The sequence below is a fragment of the Hippocampus zosterae genome, chromosome 9, assembly GCF_025434085.1.
Source record: "Hippocampus zosterae strain Florida chromosome 9, ASM2543408v3, whole genome shotgun sequence".
Lineage (NCBI taxonomy): Eukaryota > Metazoa > Chordata > Actinopteri > Syngnathiformes > Syngnathidae > Hippocampus > Hippocampus zosterae.
Window position 1 is genome coordinate 14,748,112 of NC_067459.1, and position 27,922 is coordinate 14,776,033.

The following is a 27,922-nucleotide window of genomic DNA, read 5'->3' on the forward strand; positions in this document are numbered from 1 at the left end:
CGTGTTTCGAAATGTCTCACAGTACTGCCAATGTTTGCATTTTTAAATCATAATTTCTACTAGCAAATCACAATGTCCAGGCACTGGCGGGCTACTCAAGTGGTCTTCACGGGCTACCTGGTGCCCGCGGGCACCATGTTGGTGACCACTGCTCTAGGTTGACTTACTATTTTCCACACAAAGTAATGAGCTTTGAAAGATGCCATTTAACTTAAATGGCGCCAAGCTACCCCTTTTTGTAAAAAAATGAAAAGAAATTACGGGGATGCACGTAAAAGCGGTGAAAGACTTTCAATTTAAATACATTCAGCAAATGACTTCATTCTGCACAAATGAAAGCAACATGTTCGTGTTATGAAATTGGATGGCTCTCAGGTTTACTTGGAAGCAGACATAGGTTATGCCCTTATGAATACAATTGCTCATGCTCGATACACTTTACAAAAAAAAAATAATTATTTATACTTGGAGGATGGCGTCAAGTTGTTTCTCAATAACAAAAAAAAAATAATTATTTATACTTGGAGGATGGCGTCAAGTTGTTTCTCAATAACACTTCTCATTGGCTCGTTTTTGTAACAAATACAACTCTATTCTGATATTACAAAACATGTTTTTATTTACATTAGTTACATAAAAGCACACGTTCTAGAATGTCTATATCGGCACATTCATACATCAGTAGTTGCCTAATTTTCCATATTATGCTTACTACGGTTGGTCACATTTTTACAGACAAAGTTAAATATCATTAGTCTTCAAACATTGGATATGTTCACAGCACTGGAAGGACAAGAAGGTATAAGAACATCCGAATTACGCTACTGACATACAACACGAGTCAGGACAAGGCACGGTGCAAGGTGTCACGAGCCACTTCTCGCCAGAATTTAGGATTTTGAACCAAAAAAATGTTTTAATGAGCAAAAAAAAAAGCAATATTATTTTTGTTTTGTGCTTTATTTGTAATGCCTTTTTCATGATTGCAATTTGATGAATTTCATTTTGAATTGAAATGAGCAAAAATAAAGCTTGCTAAACTATTTCCACGGTCAACTTTTTTTTTTTTACACTACGATTGTTGACAATGTTACCACGCTAACCTGTACAGTCAATAAAGATTTCACAATAATGACAGTTTGACCCCCCACACCCCATCTCTCCCCAACAGAGTATTCCGGCCTTAGAGTGCCCAACTTTTTGAATGATTTCCTACTACATTTTCACCAAAATACGTCCACATCAAAGTGTAAATCAAACAAGTCACAGTATATGAAATCTATACAAGCCATCCGTACTCCTCGCTGGGGCAACATCGGTTCAGCCTGCACATTGTCTCTCTAGCAACCGGGACTTTTTTCGCACCGATGATAGCATGCGCTCACAAAGAGGAAGTCGTTGAGTCCACCACCTCGCGACCGTTACACACCGCTGGCACATAGTTGGACGCTGACCCTGAGAGATGTTCAGAACAAATGTTTCAATGATGTCATATCATGTGATGTTATCAAACACGTCACCAGGCTAGGAACCATATTTGGTGACCGTATTTGGTGCATATCATACTGTATATTATGGATTTTTGGGGGCGTTGATGGTTGTGTGAATGTTTGCACCTTTGGAGTAACTGGAGCTGGGAGCGGATGCGGAGGCCGACACGGTGGCACTGAAGCGGTTGGCTGTGACCCGCAGAGAGGCCACGTTCTTCTGAGGCTGAAATAGGATGATGTGGACCTTAGGAGCGAACAGGCAGCCCAGGACCACGGAGCCACTCAGGCTGACAGAGATGCACATGGTGGTAGTCTGGACCTGCCAGGATACAAGAGATGGCAGAGGGTGAACAATGCGCATTCAACTCGTCCTCCAAAATCACTTGAATGCATCAGCTGTGCTCCTACCATCCCCCATCATCACATAGCAACCAAGAATTCATTATTCCACCGGATGATTAAGTCACCAATTACATAAATTGTGCATATCCAAACGTTGAAATATTTAGTGCGATTTTCCCAGTCAGTGACCGACTGGTTGCCACATTGGCTCCACAGTGCAGAGATGAAGGGTTCAATTTGGGATCCGCCCTTCCTGTGTGGAGTTTCCGTGTTCTGCCCGTGCCTGCGTGGGTTTTCTCCCGGTACTCCGGTTTCCTCCCACATTCCGAAAACATGCATGGCAGGTTGACAAAACAATCTAAATTTGGGTTGTGAACACGAATGGTTGTTCATCTATATGCACCCTACGATTGGCTGGCAACCGGTTCACGGTGTCCCCCGCCTACTGCCAGAAGACGGCTGAGATAGGCTCCAGCAGCCCCCGCGACCCTTGTGAGGATAACGCGGATCGAAAAATGGATGGATGGATGGACACAAATGTCAGACCATCAGTTGAAATAAATAAAAATAACATTCAATTAAAAACACAAACATGCACACAAATGTGTACAAAATGTAAACGAATAATTCAGATTTATTTCTTTCCAGTCAATGCGCTCATTATTTATAAAATGTTTTGAATTCATTCATTCATTCATTCATCTTCCGAGCCGCTTGATCCTCACTAGGGTCGCGGGGGGTGCTGGAGCCTATCCCAGCTGTCTTCGGGCAGTAGGCGGGGGACACCCTGAATCGGTTGCCAGCCAATCGCAGGGCACACAGAAACGAACAATCATTCGCACTCACACTCACACCTAGGGACAATTTTTAGAGTGTTCAATCAGCCTGCCACGCATGTTTTTGGAATGTGGGAGGAAACCGGAGCACCCGGAGAAAACCCACGCAGGCCCGGGGAGAACATGCAAACTCCACACAGGGAGGCCGGAGCTGGAATCGAACCCGGTACCTCTGCACTGTGAAGCCGACGTGCTAACCACTGGACTACCGGGCCGCCTGTTTTGAATTGATCATACTATATATCGCTGGCATTGGGTCAGAACTTCCTTTGTAAAATTTGTTAAATGTGACATTTTTTCACAAATCTATAAGATACTCCTTGTCAGTCCACATCTGTGGGTGCTATTTTTTTTAACAAACTAGTGACCAATCTAAAGCGTTGAAAAAGACTTATTCTGTTTGCCGATGCAATGTTCATGGTTGAACAAACATGCCGTTTTTGGGGTCTTGTAAAACGTGATTATTTTGGAGGTACGGCCGAACAAAGATTCGGCCTGCTACCAGCGACAAACAAACAAAAATGCTCAGTCATGTGTCAATCTACATGGGTGTGTGTATGTATAGTATATCCTACTATTACTACGGACTAATAGTGATAGTAACAATTTATATAGAACCTTTCAAAGGTCACAATTATATAAACAAAAGTATTATGAATAAATAGAATGCTTTGCTTTTCCCCTAAGGGCAAATTCATTGCACACTGAGATGTCAGAGTAAGGGGGCTGAATCACACCATCGCACCCCACAGTTATTAGGAAGAGGAGAGACAGAGAGTTCAACACTTTGCTCCAGGGCACTTAATATGGCAGAGCAGAACTCACTCAAGAAACGTACTGCACAAATTTGGCCCACAACAACACAGTGAGGTGGTGATTACACCCACAGCATAATATACTGATTTTAGCAATCCAGTCAGCACCTCTAAGGACTTTTGTCCTTACATGTCTATATTTTTTTAAGCCTAAATGTGAGTGTGTGTACTGCATGTGAAGGCAATAGCGGATAAGCGTGCCGATCATATGTAGTTGTAATGAACAGTCGGGGGCATGTTAGTCATGTTTCAACCTCTAATATGTGCTGACCGGTGAGGTCATTTGCCCGAGCATCTTCCAATGCCACTGGCTATCCCCACAGTCCAGGAACTTCTATTTGCAGATGCGCAGCATGAAGTGAATAGAAACACCCCATGACCTCCCAAACGAGCAGGAGGAGCCTCACATGTTTTAACTTTCACCTGGAAAAATACTGTGGGTTGGGGAAAAAAACACTTCAGCAAAGGCTGTTGGATATTTTTGCCTCACTCCCAATAGTCTCTTGATTTGTTCCTTAAAGTCTCTGCAAGGTGAAAATAAATGTTGTGAAAATTTGACACACTGCACCACAACCCTTTCAAATTTGAACGAGTACGTAAAATGAAGCTTCAAAATCGTTTCAAAAAATATCAAGCTGTTGTCCCCTCCCGCTGAAAACTGGATGCTACTTTTTCCAGCAATTTTCCTATGCCTACACATCGCTACATGATTAAATCACGAGCGAGGTAGGATCTAATCAGCTAGCTCACAAGCTAACAGACTTCTGATCCTTTTTTCGGGGGCCGGCGGGCAGTGGGCTCGTCCACGGCACCTCCTCGCTCGACGATATAAATAATGACACAGATATGTAAGGTAATTTGTGATGTCCAGGAAAGATACATTTTCGGCATGTAGGCATAGCTAGCTAGCTATGCTCACGCTTTCGTGGGAGAAATGGTAATAATCACTTAAATGACTCGCGCGGGACATGAAGGTGTTGAAGTTTTAATATTTGTATTTAGAAACAAATCTCTGAATTCACACTAGAGGATCTTTGGCACACTCTAGTGTTTTCCTATTGCTTAAGTCAGTAATATTCCACATTAAATTTTTATAAATGATTCTGCAACCATTTCTATTTAATGGTAAGTTGTAATGTTGAACCCCGAAGAACCCCTATTTTGGAGTTGTTATTTTGTTTCTGTCATTTTCTGCCTGTCGTTTAACTAAATTAGATTAGAAAAATGTTGGAAAGAGCCATCAGTATGAGGCAGTGCAGCCGGGCAACACAGTTATGCAAAATGTGTCTATTTATTCCTGATTGTTTGTGACACACAGATTAAAGCCCACCTTCAGCCATATGTGTAACACCTAAAGCAAAACTTCATTCACGTGCAACAACGATGCAAAACTCTTTGTTTTATTTTCACGGATAACTTCGGCTGCAATTAATTTCACTCGTTATTATGAGTCACTCTCGAATGAATCAGTCGTTAATGAAATGTTCACATTTTCGCTCCAACTTGAGAAGGCATGAGAAGAACGTTTCATGGTCGTGTGAGTGATCAAATATGAAGTGAAAGTGACACCTTTGTTTTCACGGTGATAATTATGCAAGAATGCATGACGAAAATACACAAACGCTTCAGTTGCCAAAGACCAAGGATGGCAGAGCCAATGGGTATTTTCATTTCGGAGCGTTCTTTCACTTTTGTTTCTTATTATGCTGTCAAAATAAATGATGATTATTTTTTCCATCAACTCAAATTTTGATCACACTAGTCAAAATGTGCACTGTGCCATCCCAGACCACTTTATTTTTTGTGGCATTGTTTGCTGAAAGTCCAGTTTTAAGAGGAGCGAAAGTAAATGGCGTCATTTTTTTTGTTTCTTTCTTTCAACGATGAAACTTCACAAGTACCGTTGAAATAAGGAGTAGCATAAAAATTTGCAAAACATAAACATTTCTAAAGGATCAAAATGATTGGATTTTGCGGTCAAGTCGAAATTCAGGAAGTGTGGAAAGGCAACAAATGCCGCTTTTCCGGTGATCAAATGTCGTTCAAAGTAAATTGTATATGTTAATATATGATCAGTTCAACATGTGGGAGACTTTGCGCAGTGAAATATGTATCATGCCTTCATACATGATACCGCGTATAAAAATACATTTGAGCTCCCTCTGCAGCATCCTAACAGAATGATAGTTACCCTGTAGTCACTGGCCGTGACGTAGAAGATGGGCTGGAAGGCGAGCCAGATGATGCAGGTGGTGTACATGGTGAAACCGATGAACTTGGCCTCGTTGAAGTTTTCCGGGCACTTCCTCGTCTTGAAGGCGTAGACGGTGCAGAGGACGATGAGGACGCAGTTGTAGGTGAGCGACATGAGCATGCTGGAATCCCTGCTGTTGCACTTGAGGGTGACCACGTCTCTCCGCTCCGGGCTCACCTCCTTCCTCACGCCGGGCACCTCCACCAGCAGCCAGATGACGGCCACCAGGAGCTGGCAGGAGATAAGCGCTCCGCAGATGGCCACCTGGGAGGCCGGGCTGATGAATCGCGGCCGCTGGGCGCCGTCCTTCACGCCGCTGAAGATGCGAGCGATTCGGTTGGTCTTGGTGAGAAGGGCCGAGTAGCACACGGCGAACGACGTGCCCAGGCCCAGTCGGCGGAGCGTGCAAACGGCGGTGGACGGCTTGGCGATGTAGATGAAGGTCATGCTGTAGCACATGAGGACCCCCAGCAGGAGGATGTAGGAGAGCTCACGTCCACTCGCCTTCACCACGGGCGTTTCGTTATGCTTGAAGAACAGACCCACCACAGACAGGGTGCACATTATTCCCAAGCAGGAGATGGTAACGGGCCCAATGGCCCACGCGTCCTCCCAGCGGATGTACTCTTCGGGCAGATTGTAGCATCCCGTCAGGTTGTCTAGGGGCCACTGCCCGAAGCTGCAGTCGGCGCACGTGAACTCATCCTGCAGGTACTGGTAGGGCTGGCAGGGGATGCAGATCCAGCAGCACACATCCCCAGGCTGCATACTCTTCACCTCGTTCTTCCTGCAGGGGTCGCTACACTGTGAGGTGGGCGGCAACAGGCCACGCCAGCTCACCAGCGTGGTGTTCAGGGTCAGGTTCTGGTCCCAGTAGCCGACCTTCTTGTAGACAAACTTCCCGTCTTCTTTGTGGTAGTGGAAGATGTTGTAGCGGCTGATGCTGTCGCCAACCGAGTCGAAGCGCACCATGTTCTCTGTGTCGACGGGTCGAAACGGAGCTGGGAGGGAGAGGAAGAAGAATTAGAACTTCAGAAGTTTTCATACCGTATTGACTCGAATATAAGACTTCTAGTTTTTTGCATTGAAATAAGACTGAAAAAGTGGGGGTCGTCTTATATCCCTGGAGCTGTGTGAGGTCCCATCCTGCTTCAAACAGTCTACCATCATCCCAGTTCCCAAGAAATCGGCAACATCGGAACTGAACGACTATAGGCCTGTCGCCCTGACGTATGTGGTCATGAAGTCCTTTGAACGCCTTGTGCTGAACCACCTAAAGAACGTCACTGGACCCCTGCTGGACCCTCTCCAGTTTGCCTACTGGGCAAACAGGTCTGTGGAAGACGCAGTCAACATAGGTCTGCACTACATCCTCAAGCACCTCGACAGCAGAGGGACCTACGCAAGGATTCTGTTTGTGGATTTCAGCTCTGCGTTCAACACCATCATCCTGGAACTCCTCACCCCCAAACTACTCCACCTCGGTGTGTCCCCTACGATCTGCCAGTGGATCCTCAGCTTCCTGACGAGACGGACACTACAGGTGAGACTGGGAGCAACAACATCATCAATACGCACCACCAGCACTGGAGCCCCACAGGGATGTGTCCTCTCGCCACTGCTCTTCTCTCTCTACACAAACGATTGCACCTCAACAGATCCAGCTGTCAAACTCATAAAGTTCGCAGACGATACCACGGTCATCGGTCTCATCAAAGACGGCGACGAGTCTGCGTACCGCCAACAAGTGGAGCAGCTGGAGCTGTGGTGCGGCCGACACAACCTCGGGCTGAACACGCTCAAGACTGTAGAGATGATCGTGGACTTCAGGAAACATTCTTCTCCTCAGTTGCCCCTCACACTATCCAACTGCCCTGTGTCAACCGTCGAGACCTTCAAGTTCCTGGGAATCACAGTCTCCCAGGACATGAAGTGGCAAGTCAACACCATCTCCATCCTGAAAAGGGCCCGGCAGCGGATGTACTTCCTGAGGCTGCTGAGGAAGCATGGCCTGCCACAGGAGGTGCTACAACAGTTCTACACGGCAGTCATTGAATCAATCCTGTGTTCTTCCATCACGGTTTGGTTTGGGGCCGCCACAAAAAAGGACAAAATCCGACTTCAACGGACAGTTAGGACGGCAGAAAAAATCGTTGGCACCGCCCTACCCACTCTTGAGGACTTGCACACTGCAAGAATCAAGACAAGGGCACGGAAAATCCTCCTGGATCCCCCGCACCCTGCCCACCACCTTTTTCAGCCACTCCCCTCAGGCAGACGCTACAGATCCATGCGCACCAAATCCAGTAGACACTTAAACAGCTTCTTCCCTCTAGCCATTAACTCCTTAAACAGTCACTGACATAGTCACTCTTCTTGCACCACAAAATGGTACTACAAAACTACTGGTTACTCCAAAATGGTTCAATGATTTTGTTGTTTACGATGATACTAGTGCAGCGTGTTATACCGGAGACAAATTCCTTGTGTGTTCTACATACTTGGCCAATAAAGATGATTCTGATTCTGATTCTGATTCTGATATTCGGGGTCTAAACGTTATACCCATTCACGACGCTAGATAGCGGCAGATATCATTGAAGCGAATGCTGAACTTGACTCCCCAGGCCAAAGCAACCCCTGCCACGAAGAATAAAAATAAAAATAGCGGTAGCACGAAGAAGAAAAATAAAAAATAGCGGTAAGAAAGAAAACAGAAGAAAATAATAGAAGAGACAACAGAAAATGGAGAAACGTCGCGACAATCTGGAGAAAAGTCAGCCGAAGATCGGCCAGGTTAACCGGCAGCTGAGAAGAAGTTATGATGTAATTTGTGTTTCAAAAACCAGAAGCCATTCATTTATGAATGTGATTGCGCTTTAGTTTACATATTTCCTGTAAATGTTCAGATATTAAGATTCGAATGAGACAAAATAACATGCTTTTTCTCTCAAATATGTTGTTATAATCATTTGTTTTAGCTGTACTGTCATTATTTTCTGTATAAAAATTCATTTGGTGTTCTAAAGGCCTTTTTTCAAAGTTGAGTCTTGAAAAAGAGGGGGTCGTCTTATAATCAGGGCCGTCTTCCAGGTATATTCGGGCCAATACGGTACATACATCTCGATAATATTATCATGTTTTTTCCTATCGGTAATATCTGAAATTCAGATGACTGAAACACTCAATTCCAGTGTGAGTGACTAATATGTGTCTGTCGATCAGTCCGAAGTGTTGGGGTCGAGTCTTGGTCTAGTCTGATATTATCATTCCTTTGCTCACCTTCAAACTTGGTCTTCAGGATGAACTCCTTGTAGAAGCGTTTTCCGTTGCCCGGTTTCATGGCTTCACAGACCTTGGATGTGTTAGAGCACACCGCTTGCCTCATGTTGTGCAGGGCGTAGGCCATGGCGTAGACCGCGTTGACCACAAACATGATCTTGGACTCCTGCTCAAAAGTGCCGTCTCTGAGGCTGCGGTCGCTGCATCCGTGCTCCTGGAGGCTGCAGCCGAAGCGGTGCTCCCAGAACTCTTTGAACCAGGGGTTCCTGGTGTTGGTGTACGGGTTCAGTTTCGTGAAGTAGTCTTCAAACTCTCTGATGGGGTAGGAGGCCAGCTCGATGGTGAAAGCGTCATCGGCTGCCGTCTCGCTGCCCCTCACCACGCTCTCCTGCGCCCCCCAGCCGTCACTGGCCACCCAAATGAAGGAGACTTTCATGCGGGCGGCGGCCACCAGCAATTCCCTGGCGTCCTCGCTGCGGGTGAACATGATGACCACCTTGGCGTTGGACTTCTGCTGCAGGGAGCGGATCACATTCTCGAAGCCCTGGCGGTTCATGGAGCGGCTCACTTTGGCCGAAGTGGCGATGCAGATTTGGTGAGAGCGGGCCTCCTGCTGGAAGGCGTCGATGCCCGTCTCGCCGTAGTCGCCCTCCGAGGCGACGGTCGACACGTATGTCCAATTGAAATAACGCAGAATCTCCGCCATGGCTTTGGCTTGGTAGAAGTCCGCCGGCACGGTGCGGGCAAAGTAGTCATAACGGGATTTATCGCTTAGCTTGGCGCTGGTGGAGGCGTAGCTGATCTGAGGGATTTGGAAGAGTCGCAGGAGGTTGGCCACCTTCACAGAAAAACAAAAGGAAGTTTACCGCTCGGACACAATGTTACAGCAAAAGACCTGATTTGACCGTGATATAATGCGGCACACTGACATTTATAGTAAATGCAGTTTTTTGCGAGAAGACGTTTATGACCCGCCTGTGGCTTCTCTCACATGCATTAAACATTTATCTTTAGCTAGGTTGCAAAATGCTTGTGGGAACGGTCCACTCGGGGACATTTATTGCCAAGGAGCGTCCAAAAGAGAGACATTAGCATTTGTTAATTTGGCCCCTCCGGTAACTGTTTTGTTCTGCGATTCCACCTTCATCTCAAGCAAGAGGCTATTTGCATGGAACTCAACACGCTTTATCTGTGTGTGTACGCCTCCTGATGCGGGGCCTGCACCACACTTTGGGGAGGTACTGCTTATTTTGTTTGTTGTTGTTGTTGTTGATGTTTTTTGATAGATAACAGCTTCTTAACACAATATCTGGAGACATAGAACCGTACACTTGTAAGACACAAAAAGAAAGCAGGCTCGGTTCCATTCTGGCCTTCTTGTGTGGAGTTTGTGTGTTCTCTCTGTGCCCGCGTGGGTTTTCTCCGGGTACTCCAGTTTCCTCCCCCACTCCAACTCGCGCATGGTAGGTTAATTGATCACTCCAAATTGTCCTTTAGTGTGATTGTGAGCATGAATGGCTCTTCGTCTATTTGAGCCCTGTGGATTGGCTGGCAACCGGTTCAGGGTGCGCCCCCCCCCCCCCACACCTACTGCCCGAAGACAGCTGGGATAGGCTTCAGCACGCCTACGACCCTTGTGAGGATAAGCAGATGAAAAAAAGGATGGATTTGTGGATTTTTCACAACACCCCCATCTGCTTGATTAAATGGGGATCTGACCTCGTTAAAAAAAAAAAAAAAAAAAAAAAAAGGGTATAAAGTTGGAAATTGTTGAAGGGATTTTATTGATGCAGTGAACTGCATATGAAACGAATGGTCATGTAGACGAATAATGTTATCCTAAACAAAATCATTTGATGACTTGAACAGGATTTTCCGAACACACCAAAAACAAAAGCCACAACTTTGTTTCAGTTGAACACACGTCACTTCTACCCATCCATGTGTTAAGTGGGACCATTCATTGACTTGCAGTGCTTCGGCTGAATGGAGCAGTGGAGTGTTTGTTAATATCAAGCTGTTTACTCCGTCAGGGCTTGCATCACTCGTAGCTCCAGCCATAAGATCAGTAGCTAAATGCCAACACCCGCAATGGCCACGGAGGAGGATTTTTTTTTATTTCAACCAGGCTGTTTTGTTGCTCTTAAGCGTCTCTGCTGTTCCTGAAGGCTTTTTGCGTCCCTTCCCTGCACCAATCTATCTGTCCTTCTAACCCTTTTATTTACAGGTAACTTTTTTCTTTTTTCTTTTTTTTGGTAAAGCTTTCAGACTCGTACGTGCTGCCGTGTCAGTCTTTTGGGTCTGTACCTCTCACCTACTGGATTTCAAATTTTCCCCCAGGGGGCCCGGCTACCTGTATACACAACAACGTCCCCATTTTCCCATCTTCTGATAGGTGGCTCAGAGCAAAACTCCCTTAAAACAAAGACAGAAACCTTCATTTGCACTTCATACATATTCATCACACTCCTTCCAAATGAATGAATGCATTTGTGTTTTAAATTATGGCGGCTCTTCTTTGAACTGCTGTATCTTATGAATTAGTATCGTCATCGTCGTAGAATCCATACTTTGAGACGCATTGCATTGACATGGTATCTGCGTGGTGCTGAACGCAGCATTATTGGGGCAACAAAGCAAAGAAAAAAAACAAGAAGGCTAACAAAAAAAATGCATTTTTCTATGAATCCTCACGAGGGCACAACGGTAATTATTGAACACACGCACATACACACACACACACACACACACACACACACACACACACACACACACACACACACACATGCTTATTATGCCTTCCTCTTGTTTTATTGTAAGCCTGGGGGCTTCCCAAACAATGATGTTCTCTGAACAATTCCCCTCTTAAGATTAAGCCTAATTAACATGTTTTCATAACATAATTCATTCCTACATATTCAAGGAAAGGGAGCCATTCATCCTGGAGTGAAATTGACTGTTCATTGGCGTCTTACACACTCAGTGTGCACAACTAATTGTCCAAAACAAGAAGCTGTGTCAGGAATTCTGCCTTTACAAAGATGACATACGGCAGGTTTGGTTGTCACTGTAAAAAGGGGCATTCATTTAACAATATGGCTGTCACTGTGGCAGTAGTTTAATGTAAAACTGCACTGGTAAATCAACACAAAAATGAAAAGGTGACGCGAGTAGCCAAGGTCAGCTTCATCTCATATAAAGTTAACTCAGTATAAGCTGTCCACTGTAGTAACGGCTGTCCCTGAAAGGGATAAATACTACACAGGATGTTAAAAAAAAATTGAAAAAAAAGACAAATGAGAACTTCTCTCTGCCCATAATTTGAAACAGCCAGAGTGCGGAAGGGCCTAGTTTCATTTTCCCAAATAATACTTTGCTTTAATAGCTTTAGGTGTATTAAGGGTATTGCTCCCCTTGAAAATAGAGTAACATATATGACCAAGCAGAGACACAATGCATATATCACCACCAATAACACGCACCAGCGGGTTGCCTGAGAAATTAAAAACGTTAGCTGTCATCGGCACGTACCCGCGCATTTGACCTCCTTCTGCTACAACAGCCCAAAGACAAGAGACAGCACAGGCAGCGCCCTAGCTGCAGCTCTTGAGGGTATGAAGTGAGTCAGTGCAATGGATTCAGACAGGCACGTCACACACCCGCTCGTTGCTTCTTCTGTCTGTGCAGCGGGCTTGTGAATGTATATGAATTCGACGATGAATACGGACGATGTTTTTCATACAATGGGCTGAAAAATGGTTTTAGCCAACAGCAGAGGTAGCAGCAAAAGAACTCAAACTCTGCACATGTAAAATAAAAAAAAAAGACAGATTATAAAATCTACTCAAGTAGAAGGTGAAAATGCATATTTAGGATAAATTATATACGATACTGTACCTGTTTTGATGGGAAAAAAAATCCCTGTACACAAAAAAGTTTCCCTCTTTTATCTCCTGACTGAATCATCTGTAGAGAGGTACATTTATTATGGATCTATACTCTATCCATCCATCCATCCATTTTCTGATCCACTTTATCCTCACAAAGGCCACTGGGTGTGCTGGAGCCTATTCCTGCTGTCTTTGGGCAGTAGGCGGGGGACACCCTGAACCGGTTGGCTGCCAATCGGAGGGCACACAGAGACGAACAACCATCCGCACTCACACTCGCACCTAAGGACAATTGTGAGTGTTCAATCAGCCTGCCTTGCATGTTTTTGGAATGTGGGAGGAAACCGGAGCACCCGGAGAAAACCCACGCAGGCCCGGGGAGAACATGCAAACTCCACACAGGAAGGCCGGAGCAGGAATCGAACCCGGTACCACTGCACTGTGAGGATGACGCACTAACCACTGGGTCAGCGGGCCATGCATGATCTAAATTTTAAAAAATGTATCTTGATCAAGATGGATTTATATCATACAACCACTTGACAAAATACAACTGAGCAAATCCAACACACAATTTTTTTTCAGTGAACATGCTGTAGCCAGAGATGCCCTGGGGCAGGCGGGCATAAGTGTGGCTGCCAGTAAGCAACTGTAGCATCAAACATTTACACCCAGCCGTACACCCGTGTGAGTGACAAAGGAGGCCAATTGGGTGAAGTGTTGCCCGAGGACCAAACAAAAACTCGAACAGAACGGAATTCAAACAGCCAACTTTTCAATTACGGGATGGCCCGCATTAACTCCTGAGCCATGGCTGGTCGGTAGACAGTGTCATGAATGTATGATAAAGATTGTCTTATTTAGGTGGATAAATTCACGCAGAAAGTTCCCGCCAGACGCAAGTGACAAATCCAGGTCCAAAAGTAAAAACCCAGAGTTTGGCTTTAGCCACGGGTGTTTCTCCTCGGGTGTTTGTGCAGCTAAAGCCGGATTGGATTTGGAGAATCAGATGTAAAAATTAACATGTGTTGAAAAGAAAATGGATATATGAGTGATTATAGTGGCCGGCCGTTTACTTTCTAGACCTGGATTAGCCACCTCTGTTGCCAGGTCGTACACAGGAAATGTTAAGAGACGGCTGGTTGCCATTTCTGCAACGGAAGGTGAAGTAACTGCTCGTTTCCGTGGTTCATGCCTGAGCAAGTGGACAACGTATCATCGGGCTGCTTTCATTTTGCTGTGGATGAACGAGAATAAAGCGAGATCCCCACATTTGGCGTGAATGGCAATTTTCTCTTGTGTGTGCTGATCCTTTTCCTGTCACTGCTGTTCTTGTTCAAGGTCTTACAAAACATCGTAAATAGGACTAAAATGTTCGGAATATCTTTTCTTGTGGAACGTGGGATCACGCATGTGAAACTGAACGATGTTTAACCCTTTCAGGGACAGGGGTTACTACAGGGTGCATGAAAGGGTTAAGCGACTGCCTGCAGGCATCTTCACTCTGTCAAACAGTCTTGTTAACTTTGTCATATATGCTGTCAGTATTTTTTGTATTCGGAAAGTAGGTTCCGTAGAGTAGCAAAGCGTGAAGGTTACACCAGGTAGGCAGCTCAGCGACGTGTGCCTGAGATGGATGCGTAGCGTGAGACTTGGCCAAGAATCCTATTCAAAGTCTCACACATTGACTTTGGCACAGCAACCAGAATGTCACAGATTAGATGCTCTTTACAGTTCAGTGCTTTCATCCCCCGAAAAATTGGTCTGATTTCTGCGTGTCACAACTTCTGCCTCGGTGAGCGCGCTAAAAGATGCGTTATGGAGGATTACACTTCTACATCCGTGAGTATTATGAGCTAATGAGATTATCGGGAATGGTCGCGAAGCTCAGACTCTCTGACGTCATTGCGTGATTCGAGAATTTTGCCTGAATATCTAAAGCGGTTAGTGCACTGTGTTGTTTTCATTCACAAATACAGAAATTAAATAGGATTTGTTCACAGCAATGTCTTGCAGTTATGGCAGCGTTACGGGATTCAAATTCCAAAGAGTCGGAAATAAAGAGAAGACATTCGGAATATAGACTGCTTCCTAACTCATGTCGCTGTCATGATTTCAGTCGATTATTTTCGTCATCTCAACATAGAAAGTCCATCTGCATGTCTCAGAGGTGCGTGTCAAGTGGAGGCCTCCAGCGGATGACATTCAGGCAGACACTTGAAGACCTGCGGCTTTCTCCGGTTCAACCTCTCACCGAACGCTCCAGAAAAACTGTTCACGCTTTTGTATAATAGATAAAGCATGAAGGAACTCTATAGTGTTCTATCATCCACTGGAAGCATAATTCATCATGTGACAATCTATCCAGCAAGATTGCAAGTGTGATAAGGGTTCCAAAGGGGCAAGAAAAAAAAATTCCCCATTATATTTTGTTTACTTTGTTCCGTAGGGAGTCAAGCATGGGATTTTTAAGAATGGTTGGACATCCATCCATCTATCCATTTTCGATCGACTTTATTCTCACAAGGGTAGCGAGGCGTGCTGTAGCCTTTCCCAGCCGTCTTCGGTCAGTAGGCAGGGGACACCCTGAAGCGGTTGCCAGCCAATCACAGGGTCACAAAGAAAGGAACAACCATCCGCACTCACACTTAGGGACAAATTATAGTGTTCCATTAATCTGCCATGCATGTTTTTGGAATGTGGGAGGAAACCGGAGTACCCGGAGAAAACCCACCCAGGCCCGGGGAGAACATGCAAACTTCACACAGGGAGGCCGGAGCCGGGATTGAACTCACGACCTCTGCACTGAGGTCGAAGCACGAACCACTGGGCTACCGGGCCGGCATGGTTGGACATACTGTTGGGAATTGCTTCAAAGAATTGTACACATTATTTTTATTTTTATTTTTTGCGATAAATAAACATACAGTACACACAAAAAATACACATTCCTCTCTCTCTCTCTCTCTCTCGCTCTTTCTGTTTCTCTCTCTCTCTCTCTCTCGATATATGAATAGCAATTTACATATTTTAGTTAACAAAAATGGTCTATATGAATCTCTTATTAAAATGTTTTGTTAAAGATGTCCAATTCAGGAATTTTTCTTCTAGCCAATGCGCATGTATAGCTATATATTAATTTCATTCCTCAATATATGCCAGTGAATTGCGTGCCTTATATCAAAATAACATGACAAGAATAGAATAAGACTTCCATGCTGACGTTTATTACCGTGCCATCTGTCATGACATTCGATCTACTTGAGCCAAGATTCAGGCCTGTCTTTTGAGAAAGGCCAATTGACAAATGAGGCAAACTCAACTCACTCGACCACCAATCACTGACTTCGCATAAATCTTAGAATTGCTTGCATTACACAATCTTGCTGTATATTTTGCACCGTTTTTGTGCTGGCCGATACACATGGCGACAGATTCCTTAGGAATGATCAATGAGAGAACAGGCAAGAAAAACATGCTGGAGATGGACACGACGAAGCGACGTCCACTCCGGTCATCAGTAAGTACGCAATAATACTGACCGTGTAGGTCCTGAATTGGCGTGATCCAGCCTTGCTTGACTTGTGAGTGTCGGTGTGATGTGCTAATTGGGAGCAGAGCTGTACTGTGTGTTGCACAGAATATGTTCAGAGGTTCAGGCACAAACACGACAGTGTGAGGCAAGTGAGAGGAAAGGATGGTGGAGGCTGAGAGATTTAACAAGTAGATATGAACTAAAACACCTTTGTCAACACGATTCGTGTTTTCACCCTCTGCGTGAAAGCTCCACTTTCCGGTTTGTGTGCAAAAGTGAGTGCAGACATTTGAAATGAAATCAGCGCAACGGATGGAGAAATATGAAAAAAAATTGTCGCTTCAGCGATGTTTGGTGCGATCATCTATGACTGCGTTTTTAATTTCAAGCAGATATGGCGCATTTGGTGATCAAGGCCTCAAAATGACAAGATTCCCTCTTGACTGACTTTGTGGTTTAATTATTTAAGGACTTAGAGCAGCAAAGCCAAAATGTTGCTTTGACCCGTTATTATTATTATTATTGAAACTATTTCAAGAGGAGATTTGGAATTTTCTGATTTTTTTTTTCCAGAATCACTTTCTGTCACATTTGTTCCAACCGTCAGTATAACCTGACAGGAGTATATGAGTGAAATGATTCGTGTGAAAAAATAAAAATCAGTCCTCTCTGCCCTCATTATCCTTTTTAAGGAAAACACGTACCCGAGGAAAAATCAGTCAATTAGAAACATAAGGCGGAACTGACAAAGTGTCAATCACTTGCGGTGCACTGACAGGAGCACTTGAATTTCAGGAGCTTCACCGAAACTATGTCGATGTCAAATAGCCACCAGTGGGAAATATATAAATGCCAATTTCTCATTTGAGATTGGGCACCTATTTGAAGGATTTTTTTCTTTGGTGCAGTTCAGTGTTCACTTTCATGGTTAAAAAAAAAAAAAAGAAAACAGAAAAACAACACTACCGTAATGTGAAAATTACATATTTCATCTGGTATTGAAGAAATATATAAAAGTCTTTCAGAAAAAAGTGTGACATCAAGCCCCAATTTTTCCTACTTGGCATGTTTAACATGCACATTTTAATTTATTATTATTATTATTTTTGGTTCTGGTGCTGGTGTTGTTTTTTAAATCACCCTATTTATGAGTAAAGTGGCCCATCTGTTCGTTTTTATAATGAAATGTATACTTCAGGTCAAAAGTTTGGCCACCTCTGTCTAATGTATGCCAGTAGTTCAATAGTGTGTGTGTGTGTGTGCGCGTGTGTTTATGTAGCTTTTGATCACATTTCAAAATTGAGCAACGTAAGAGCATTGCACTTCCACTGAAGGTTCTTCTGTTGTTGTAGAAACTGAATATTGGCACAAAATCCAAATTGGGCGTTCAGACCAGCAGTGTAACTGAACATCAGTATTCAAGGCTAATTCCATCCTCCACCAGATGGTTCCGACTGCTTCTTTTATATTCAGTTAAGACTAGACAGGGAAGAAAAAAAAAGATGATGAAAGTGTTTAATTATGAGAGAATCCTTGTCAGGCTCACGAGAGACTGGCTCGTCTTCCATCAGCTTTCTTTCTCACACACAGGTGGATGCTTTTGCTCCTTGCCAACGGAGAAATCTCACAGATGGCAAGAATAGACTTCCCCAAAGTTTATGAGGATCAGTCTTGGCAAGCACTCGTACCCTATAGAGACTATGTAAACCTGCAATTTTCTGAAAGAAATTCATATAAACGTCTCTGTATATATGCGGCATGATAGATAGATAGATAGATAGATAGATAGATAGATAGATAGATAGACAGACAGACAGACAGACAGACAGACAGACAGACAGACAGACAGACAGATAGATAGATAGATAGATAGATAGATAGATAGATAGATAGATAGATAGATAGATAGATAGATAGATAGATAGATAGATAGATAGATAGATAGATAGATAGATAGATAGATAGATAGATAGATAGATAGATAGATAGATAGATAGATAGATAGATAGATAGATAGATAGATAGATAGATAGATAGATAGATAGATAGATAGATAGATATGTAAAAATAAGTCATCTTAATCACACTTTAAAATATCTTTTATGTGTTCCAAAAGACATTTCATGATTTTAAATTGGATATTTCTCGAACATGTTTGATCTGATCTGACGTGCCAGGATGGGCAGCCATTTTGCATTCACACAATAGCAGAAAAATTAATGGTGTCATGTCTGATATATTGTTTTGGGTGTCCAAATTTGAATGAACGAGCAGGTCTTTACCGTAAGACTGAAATGGGTTGTTAGTATAATGAGTAATTAACATTTTTACACCGAAATAACTGTATTTACCGTTGGGCTGTCTTTTGTTATTATTGAAAATAGGACTTCAATGATTGCTTCAGAATGGCAAATGGCTGAGAGATTTAACAAGTAGATGGCTCAATCCATAGAATTCGTTTTGAAACAGTCCGCTTCACCACACTGTTTAAATTTTGACACCATGAGACCCTGAATCGGTTGCCAGCCAATCGCAGGGCACACAGAAACGAACAACCATTCGCACTCACACTCACACCTAGGGACAATTTAGAGTGTTCAATCAGCCTGCCAAGCATGTTTTTGGAATGTGGGAGGAAACCGGAGCACCCGGAGAAAACCCACGCAGGCCCGGGGAGGACATGCAAACTCCACACAGGGAGGCCGGAGCTGGAATCGAACCCGGCACCTCTGCACTGTGAAGCCGACGTGCTAACCACTGGACTACCGGGCCGCCTTCAACAGAACATCTTCATGATTTTAGGAAGTGACCGCTGAGCTTAGCATGCCGCAGTGTCATCAGCAGTTTCCAGCAGAGATACAGAGAGACTGAAATCCTCCAAAAAAAAAGTGGAACACCCTTGGAATTTCCCATGGATCAAACACCTGTTGTGAACAGAGAACAAATTGCGCAAAAAAAGTACTGTCGCATTGAACAGTTGGAAGTTATAATGCATTTGAAGTTCAACCAGAATTTCCATCCTCAGATATTTAGGTGGAGTATGTACACTGCGTGGTTACACTTTTGGCTCGATTCAAAATTTGCATCAAAACAGACAGTTGAGCGTTGAGACAGTGGCGTTATGAGCTTCATTTTGGCCCTGGGTGGTCTCTTGCACTTTGGCAGAAAAGTGGCACCAGCATGCTGTTCTTTTATCAGAGGTGTCGGCATAACAGTGAGCAAAGGAGGTTGCGATTATGCCCGTGACTTTCAATGGCGGTCTTTTGGAGACACGCTCATGAATATGCTCATCATTTAGCATCAATACAGAGATGCTGGACTCGGGCCCAGAAGCGATTCAAGACTGAACGATTTAAATCAGGCGCCGGCGTTATAGCCTTATTCAAAGAATCGCTGCTTCCTCCTCTCATGTTTTTTTTATGTGGAGGTGCTGGCAATTACAGTGCCAAAATGTTTTTCAACTCCCACAGGGAGAGGCAAAGGAACTGCAAATAGATTTGGTGATGAGGAGCCATCCAACGCACTTTTGCTCTAATGCAAAGCACAAAACTCAAACAGAGACTCAGTCGAGCTTAAACACAAGATTAAATGCGGCCAGATGTCAAAAGCAACCATAGAGTGATATAAAATTGATGATGTGGTGCTTTATTTTTTTCAAATCGATGGAATGTAGGAACAGTTCTCAAGGTTTTACTACTGCAATATATAATTCATGTGTGGCATGGTTGTCATGTCATAGAAATGTGACATGCCTGCCTTTCCTCGAGTTGTAATAATGCATCTGCCATCTTAATGGTATCATTTTGAGAATCTCCAAACTCAGTGCAGTGCCTGCATAGAGATATCAAACTCTGCAAAGGCATCTTTCTTTACATTTCGCCCCAAAGCAGGGGTGTCAATCTCATTTTTTGTCGCGGGCCACTTCGGAGTTACGGCTTCCCTCGGTGGGCCGGTGCAAAATCTCAAAACGTTATTTTTTTTTACCCATGACAATTTGACATTTCTACTACAGATTTCAGCAAGAATCACAATAGTTGACACACATGATTTGCTCCCACGGGCCACATAAAATGACGTGGGGGCCGGATCTGGCCCACGGGCCTTGACTTTGACACCAATGCCCTAAAGGCTTTCTAAAGTAAAAGAGAAAAATGGCACCCTGATGGCCTCGATTTTAATCCAAGCTGTCAATTGAATAGTTCCTTTTTCCCCCTTAAAATTAAATACGAAAAGCAAGACATACATTGCAACTAGTCCCCAACTGACACTTTTGGAGTATTTCTCGACAGTAAACAGATGGAAACTGAGCACACCAGCACATACACGATGACATTGCTATGCAAATCAGCAATATGTAGCAGTTTCTATACGGTGATTTAGAACACTGTATACTGTACACATTATCAAGCTGTCTGTAGTTGAGTCATATCAACTCGGTGCACAAATCCACATATTCCACATACACGACGGCAAATACACTGACTAAAATGCACAAACACATCTGCTTATTCACGAGCTCACTTAGTCGGCAACACTTCAGGTGTGATGTCAATTATTAATTCAATGCCGCTTCAGGAAGTGTTTATGACAACACACAAGAAAACAGTCAATCCATTGATCAATTCACAAAACTCCACAAATTCCACAAAACGTGAACGCCCCAGCACAAAAATGGAGATGCGTCGGTTTTTATGCTGAACGCTGTCTACTTTGTGTGACCAAATTATCAACCTAGGTTAGGGAATGGGCAGCTCTGGGTGCTGGAACGCCCAGTGAAGCTGCTGTCAGCCATCGCTCGCACACAGACACTCGCACGCAGACTCGCCAATCCGACACCCCGCCCTTTCTTTTTGCTTTCTTTCTGACACAGGTGTCAAACTGCCGCAGTTTAGCGCAATGTCAGCTTTTTTAACTCTCTGTATCGACGAACTGCACAACTATCCGATACCTTAAAATAAAGATGTATCGGGTCGTGACGGATACCTCGTATACAATAGGTACTCACCCATCCCACCTTCTCTGTATTGTACTGTGAGTGTGTACAATACACTACAAATACATACCGTATTGGCCCGAATATAAGACAGCCCTGATTATAAGACGACCCCCTCTTTTTCAAGACTCAAGTTTGAAAAAAGACTTTTTGAACACCAAATTAATTTTTATACAGAAAATAATGACAGTACATCTGAAACAAATTATTATAACAATATATTTGAGAGAAAAAGCATGTTATTTTGCCTCATTCAAATCTTAAAATCTGAACATCTAAATATTTAAACTAAAATGCAATCACATTCATAAATGAATGGCTTCTGGTTTTTGAAATATAAATTACATCATAATTTCTCCTCAGCTGCCGGTTAACCTGGCAGGGGTTCACTTTGGCCTGGGGAGTCAAGTTCAGCATTCGCTTTGATGATATCTTTCGTCGTGAATGGGTATAATGTCTCGACCCCGAATATAAGACGAACCCCACTTTTTCAGTCTTATTTCAATGCAAAAAAACACTGTCTTATATTCGGGCCAATACGGTAAATACATATACTGGACTGCTGCATGCTTCAATTCACACATGAATGAATTCTCACATTTACCTGGATAGAAACATCACTGTAGGATCCGCCGATGACCCCCGAAATGGCCAGCTGGACCTCATTCTGGATGGGTCGGGACCCGTCCGGACAGATGAAGCCTGGGTCGTGCACCTTGGTGAGGGACGCCCTGACAAAATCGAGGGACTGCTCCAGAGCGTAGGTGTCCTTTGAGCAAGTGTCAAGGATGTGCGCCCCTAACTGCAATCCGGGAAGGATGCGATCACTGGAATTAATCTCGTCGAGGGCTAGCAACATGGCCTCCAGTCTCTGGATCCCTCGCTCCTCGTTGATTTTACCACAGTCCTCCGTCCCTTCGCCTTTGTGGTGCACTGGGAAGAGGCCGCCGATCACCAAGTCACCGTCTATGAGGATCTCACGCTTTGCCGCAGGGGGGAATCTGGACATGCTGGGCAGGCTACCCGGTACCAGCAGCTCCAGCAGGAGGACATGGAGGGGCCAGTAGGAAGGTGTCGGAATGGCCAATGACCCGAGGCGAAGCGTGTCGCTCAGCATGGCGGGAGCAGGATGTTGGGCTCAGTAAATCGAAGTGGAGGAAGGTGGTGGTTTACAGACAGTGCGTGTCTCCTGATATTGGACAAAGCATGTTGACCACTTCCTAGAAATGAAATGGAGAATTAAATATGGTCATTAATGTGACCCCAACGGTTGAAAATATGGGTGGAAATAGAAGAGAGACGAATGATTAGCAGGACATTTTTGGCAGTGATGTGACATTGGAGTCCAGAGCAGTCAAGCAGGAAGAACATTTGAAAAGAGGAAGAATTTACAAAGGAAATTAGGTGAATTAAGAAGACTCGCATTCAAAGCGGTAAAAGTCGAGTGACACCAAATGTGATCAAAGTAAAGGGCAAGTGTTTTATCATTTTTCTATTCAAAGTGGATAAACGCGTTTTCCGCTTGTGTGAGGGGAAAAAAATATTAATGTGAGAAGGATCAAGTGTATCAATTTTGCCATTAAACGATTGTCTTTATTGGGATTTATTTTCCATTACGTTTCCATGATGATAATAACATTATGATACACTCACCAACATAAAGGAACGTAGTTTTTCTCAATAAGAGTATGTCATTTTGTTGTTGTTGTTGTTGTTGTTGTTGTTTGCCATTCTCCTGGTGTAGACAAATCTTTCTGTTAGGACATAATAGGGCAACCCTGAAAAATGTTTATTTATTTTTCATGAGGCGTGACACATCCAAGCTGTAGATATTCCAGACACTTCTCAAGTCAGGAGGATTTTCCCAGCTTACTAGGAGATGACACGTAGATGGTGGTGCTCCTCATTGAAGGGGGGTTGCCATGGTAACTTGGTGGGTTCAAAAAAAATAAAAAAATAAGTGAGGGTTGCAGGGAAGCGGGCAGTGTATGCTAATATGGATCTCGACAGAGGCGGGCTTTGGGATTTTTTTTAGTTGTTGTGATGTCGAATGAAAATGACGGGCGCTCATTAAATTATAATAGCGATGCCGAACACGCTCATGAATTCATATTCCGTTTTCTTTAAACTTTTGAGTGTTTCCACACGCATGATACGTAATATTTCCGAAACAGGTGATGACCCAAAATGAACCGTTGACATTTCATCAATCCGCCTTGCTTGCAGGCAGCTCGCCCCCAAAATGTGCTCAAAGAATATTGTGTGGCATTCCCAACAGGAAAACAGCAGGAAGGTAAGTGTCTAATGAATGCTGCATTCTCCCGCTCAGGATAAATATTACATCAGGTTGTGGGTGGCAGCTAGAGCGGCGCATTGATGAATGCGCTGCTTTGTATCCAGCGAGGAGGTTCGCAGAGAGTGTGAAGATGTGATCGAAGTTACGTCTGAGGGGGGGGGCAACACAAAAGCAGAAAAAGAGGCGCAGGCGTCGTCAGTCGTCAAACATGTTTGACCTAATAGAGTGAAGGTCAGAGTGCCACTTACACGTCCAGCGTGGAAAAAGTCTAATTGCGCTTCCGCACTGGAGCAGATGGCAGCTTTCTGGTTGCAAAGGCAAGGTCGCTGTGTGAATTAATGGCACCATAAGGAACAGCCAATTAGGCGAGCCTTTGTAAACTAGGCCAAATGGAGGTTGGAGGTCTCTCAAAGCCCTAAGAAGTGCAAATGCAGTCAGACGCCATAGACGACATGAAACGCAAGTAATCCAAAAAAAAAATAAAAGGCATTTCCGATTTGAAAGATAACCAGGGGCTCAATCAGCCTTCAAATGATGCCATCAGTTTTCAATCAGGTCATTAAAAGGACGCCGATGTAGACGCAGCGGACGAGTGTGTTCGGTCTCCGAAACTTCAAACGTAAGGAGGCAGTCAGAGAGTACATGTCCATTCCCTATTAGCATAAAAGATGCCTCGATAACACCATTCTTCATTGTCTCGTCCAAATATAGCCAGTGTGTGATGTGTGAGTCAGTGCAGACTCACTGTCAGCTATGCTGTGATTGGCACGTACAGTCGCACGGTGTGCACGACGATGTGTAACTTTGTGAAGATGTTAAGTGGGAGCCCGACATAACAAGAACCACCTGTACTGTGAACATTGGTGAAGCATCCATGCATCCATTTCCTATAGAGATTGTCCTCATTTGGGTCGCGAGTGAGCTCAAGCCTTATGAGGACAACCAACCATTCACACTCACATTCACAACTATGGACAACTGAGTCTTCCCCACTAGTTGACAATCGCAGTGCAACACATAGACAAACAACTGTTTGCGCTCACACTCACACCGAGGGACCATTTACAGTGTTCCATGATCCTGCCATGCACGTTTTGGGAATGTGGGAGGAAACCGGAATACCCGGAGAAATCCCACGCAAGGCACGGGCAGAACATGCAAACTCCACACAGGAAGGTCGAAGCCGGAACCTGCACCACCGCACTGTGAGGCAGACGTATTAACCAGTTGACCTCAGTGACGCCCTTGAGCACAGGTGTCAAACTCAAGGCCCAGGGGCCAGAACCGGCCCGCCACGTCAGTTTACGTGGCCCACGAAAGCAAATCACGTGTATCAGCTTCCATGATCCGTGCTCAAATTTGGACCGCAATGTCAAATTGTCATGTGTCATAAATAATGTTGAGATTTTGCAATCATTTGTTTACACTCACTGAGACAATTATTGAACAAACAACAAAAAAACCAGTTGACTGATTTTAAAACTAGTAATCCATGTATTTCTCCATTGTGAGACTAATAAAGGTTTTTCTTCTTATCTTTTTTCTTATTTGATTTGTTGTGTACAAGTGTGGTGATTGAACATTCATTCGGTTTCACTGTCGTAATGGCGCTCCGAGGCAAGATGTAACTCTGAAGTGGCCCGCGACCAAAATAAGTTTGACACCCCTGCCCTAGAGAGAGAGAGAGAGAGAGAGAGAGAGAGAGGGTGCCATGCTGGAATTCATTTAATTTGCATATTCTCCCCACGGTGCCTGCGTGGGATTTCTCTGGGTACACCAGTTTGGATTGCTGGCAACCAGTTCAAGTTGTCCCCCACCTACTGCCCAATGACCGTGTGTGGATAAGCGGATCAGATAATGGATGGATGCATGGATGGATGCATTTATGTTCTTAAGTTATAGTTGTTATCGTCATTGAATGAGTCAAGAGTTTTACTTTGTGTACAGCACCTTGTATGCAGCTGCAGGTGTTTTTAAAGTCCTCTATATAGAAAGTAGAGTTGTGATTATTCTTTTGGCCCTCGTCTGTCTTATGCTGAACTCCAGTGCATTACAAGAGAACCGTTTCCATTAACTTCTGTAATTACGGTAAGTAACTTCAACCTATCAATTAAATGAGTTGAGTTTGGACACTCTATATTGCTTCGCTACAAGATAACATTCAATTCCACAAAATACACTAGACTTCACGATCAATTAAACTTCTAAAAGAATGTTAAGAGTCCCTCACGATCATGAAAATTAATACGCAGTAAACATACACTATTGTTCAATAAATACCGCTCTAACAGTGACAATTAAAAGCATGTATTATAAGTCTGTTAAAGGCAGAGTTTAATCCATCCCTCCTATTGGTTTTCATAACATTATGCTGATAAAGTCGACGGTGGGTGCAAATGAGATTTAATTGGATGTTTTGGATGCGATGTGAATGCTCAGCATCTCCTTGAAGAAAATCACTCAAAAGCAAGCACCGTTTACGATTAGCTGTATCGGATACTAATCAGCCTGTGCACACTTTGGTGGAATCCTCCAATGTGCAAGGATCATTATGACATCAATTGATGTTGAATGAATATCAGATGCCCACTGGCGGTGGCATTAAATTGAGTGCGTACATATGAATTTGAGTACTAACAGAACGCGGCACTCCTCCCGTGAGGTATAAGGAATGAACATTTTTTAAAAAGCTTCCACGTGTTTACACCACCGACAAGATTATCATTCATATCCGAGATTGAGTACCAGGTTCTGTGCACACAATATCAACCAAATGGATTTAATGGGGGGGAAAAAACAAGTGACCATGTTTGAAAATAAAGGAAGGGCGATTCTCCATTTAAAATCATCAACCTGCTCTCAGCTAATATGGACAACCTGCCTGTACTTCATCCTGGTCTCCTGTGCGTCCACAATTCACTTGGCGTCTGATGTTTTTAAATCGGTGTGGCATTTCAAGTGTACAAAAGTGCTGTGCAACAATGCCACTTGTTTAGATTCAACCCTGATTTTCACGCCACACAAACACGTTGCTGCACCGTGTGGAAGAGCAAGGCAAAAAGTGAGAGTGACAGCTCCAACCGCGTTTGTCATCCATCACTGTGGAGATCTGACATCTGAAGGCCACTAGATTAGGTACACTCGCACAATACAGATCGGATTTTAATGCAGGAGCTGTATCAAAGTAAAAAAAAAAAAAAAAAACATACTATAATAACCATAGTTGGGTATATAAAGATTTTGCATTATTACTTTCGTCAAAGCAGATTTTTGTTTATCAGACCTAAAATCAGTACCTACAGGTGTACCTAATGAAGAGGCCATGGAGTGGTATTTTGTCTGAACATATTTTGGAGCAAACGTTACAAACATAAAATGTCCCTCGCAGACCTGGATTGTTTCTGCTGTTTTTAGCAAGTGCTTTAAGTTTGCTTCATAAACTAATTCGTTTTTTAGGTTATTTTTTTAATCTAAAATTGTATTCAATTGAAGACAGGTTGGGATACAATGTGGAATTATCTCTCATTCAGATATGTATATATAAAAAACAACAACAACAAATGGAGAGTGAATTGAGGCTCATGATGCAGAAAAAATACATTTCAATGGAAGTAAAGAAAGCGTGGTGTCTTACCCAAAATGTTATTGGTGTGCAGCTCTCCTTGGTGATCGCGCACGCAGCGCGAGCCGCTTCAGGTGACCAGCCCTCTTGTAATAAGATGTTTGCCAGGCTGCTGCTTGGGATCTGTCCTTGGTTCTGAAGTGTTTGCTGACACTGGCAAAAAAAACTCTTTCGTACTCTCCAACTTGCCAGCCGTCGCACCGCTGGACCAAGCGAGGTCCAACCTCGCGCGAGCTGCCACTCGCCACTATAGAAAATACATGGAACCGATCTAGATTGTGAATAAAGTGGCGGTTTTTTTTTTGTGGTTTTGTTTTGTTTTTGTTTAAAAAAAACTTCACGAGCTCTCCTCGCGGGGAAGTGGTCAGAACGAACTTGGAAACAAGAGGGAGCTGCAAAATCTCGCTAGTGGTGCAACGCGGACGCGCCTCTGCTGCTTCAGTGAGCGCAACGCGACCACGCTGCGCGCTCCCGCCTGCCACAACTTCCAGACAAAGCCAAACGAGGCAGGCTGGGAGAAGCTCGGTTTTAAACAAAACTACAGCTTGGCGAACAGGAGCGATCACA

At 43.9% G+C, this 27,922-nt stretch overlaps 1 protein-coding gene across 2 annotated transcripts; it reads right to left on the minus strand.

Moving 5' to 3' along the window:
• Window positions 1-593: 593 nt before the first annotated feature.
• Window positions 594-27,922, minus strand: grm2b (glutamate receptor, metabotropic 2b). 2 transcript variants are annotated; one of them, XM_052075454.1, is made up of 6 exons: window positions 27,368-27,922; window positions 22,042-22,657; window positions 9,020-9,857; window positions 5,675-6,738; window positions 1,617-1,809; window positions 594-1,455 (listed from the first exon to the last, which is right to left on the minus strand). In XM_052075454.1, exons 2-6 carry the CDS (start codon window positions 22,552-22,554, stop codon window positions 1,382-1,384), a joined length of 2,682 nt encoding a protein of 893 aa, XP_051931414.1. In that variant the 5' UTR covers window positions 22,555-22,657; window positions 27,368-27,922; the 3' UTR covers window positions 594-1,381. The 2 variants fall into 2 exon arrangements, with proteins under 2 accessions (XP_051931414.1, XP_051931415.1); XM_052075455.1 differs by lacking the exons at window positions 22,042-22,657; window positions 27,368-27,922 and adding an exon at window positions 12,551-12,820.

Bases quoted from the DNA above. Each gene is read 5' to 3' on its own strand.
- grm2b (XM_052075454.1), bottom strand. From the start codon at position 22,554: ATGCTGAGCGACACGCTTCGCCTCGGGTCATTGGCCATTCCGACACCT. The intron at 6,739-9,019 runs GTGAGCAAAGGA...TCTCCCTCCCAG, and splicing joins CCTGAAGACCAAGTTTGAAG to CTCCGTTTCGACCCGTCGAC. The intron at 1,456-1,616 runs GTGCAAACATTC...AACATCTCTCAG, and splicing joins CAGCTCCAGTTACTCCAAAG to GGTCAGCGTCCAACTATGTG.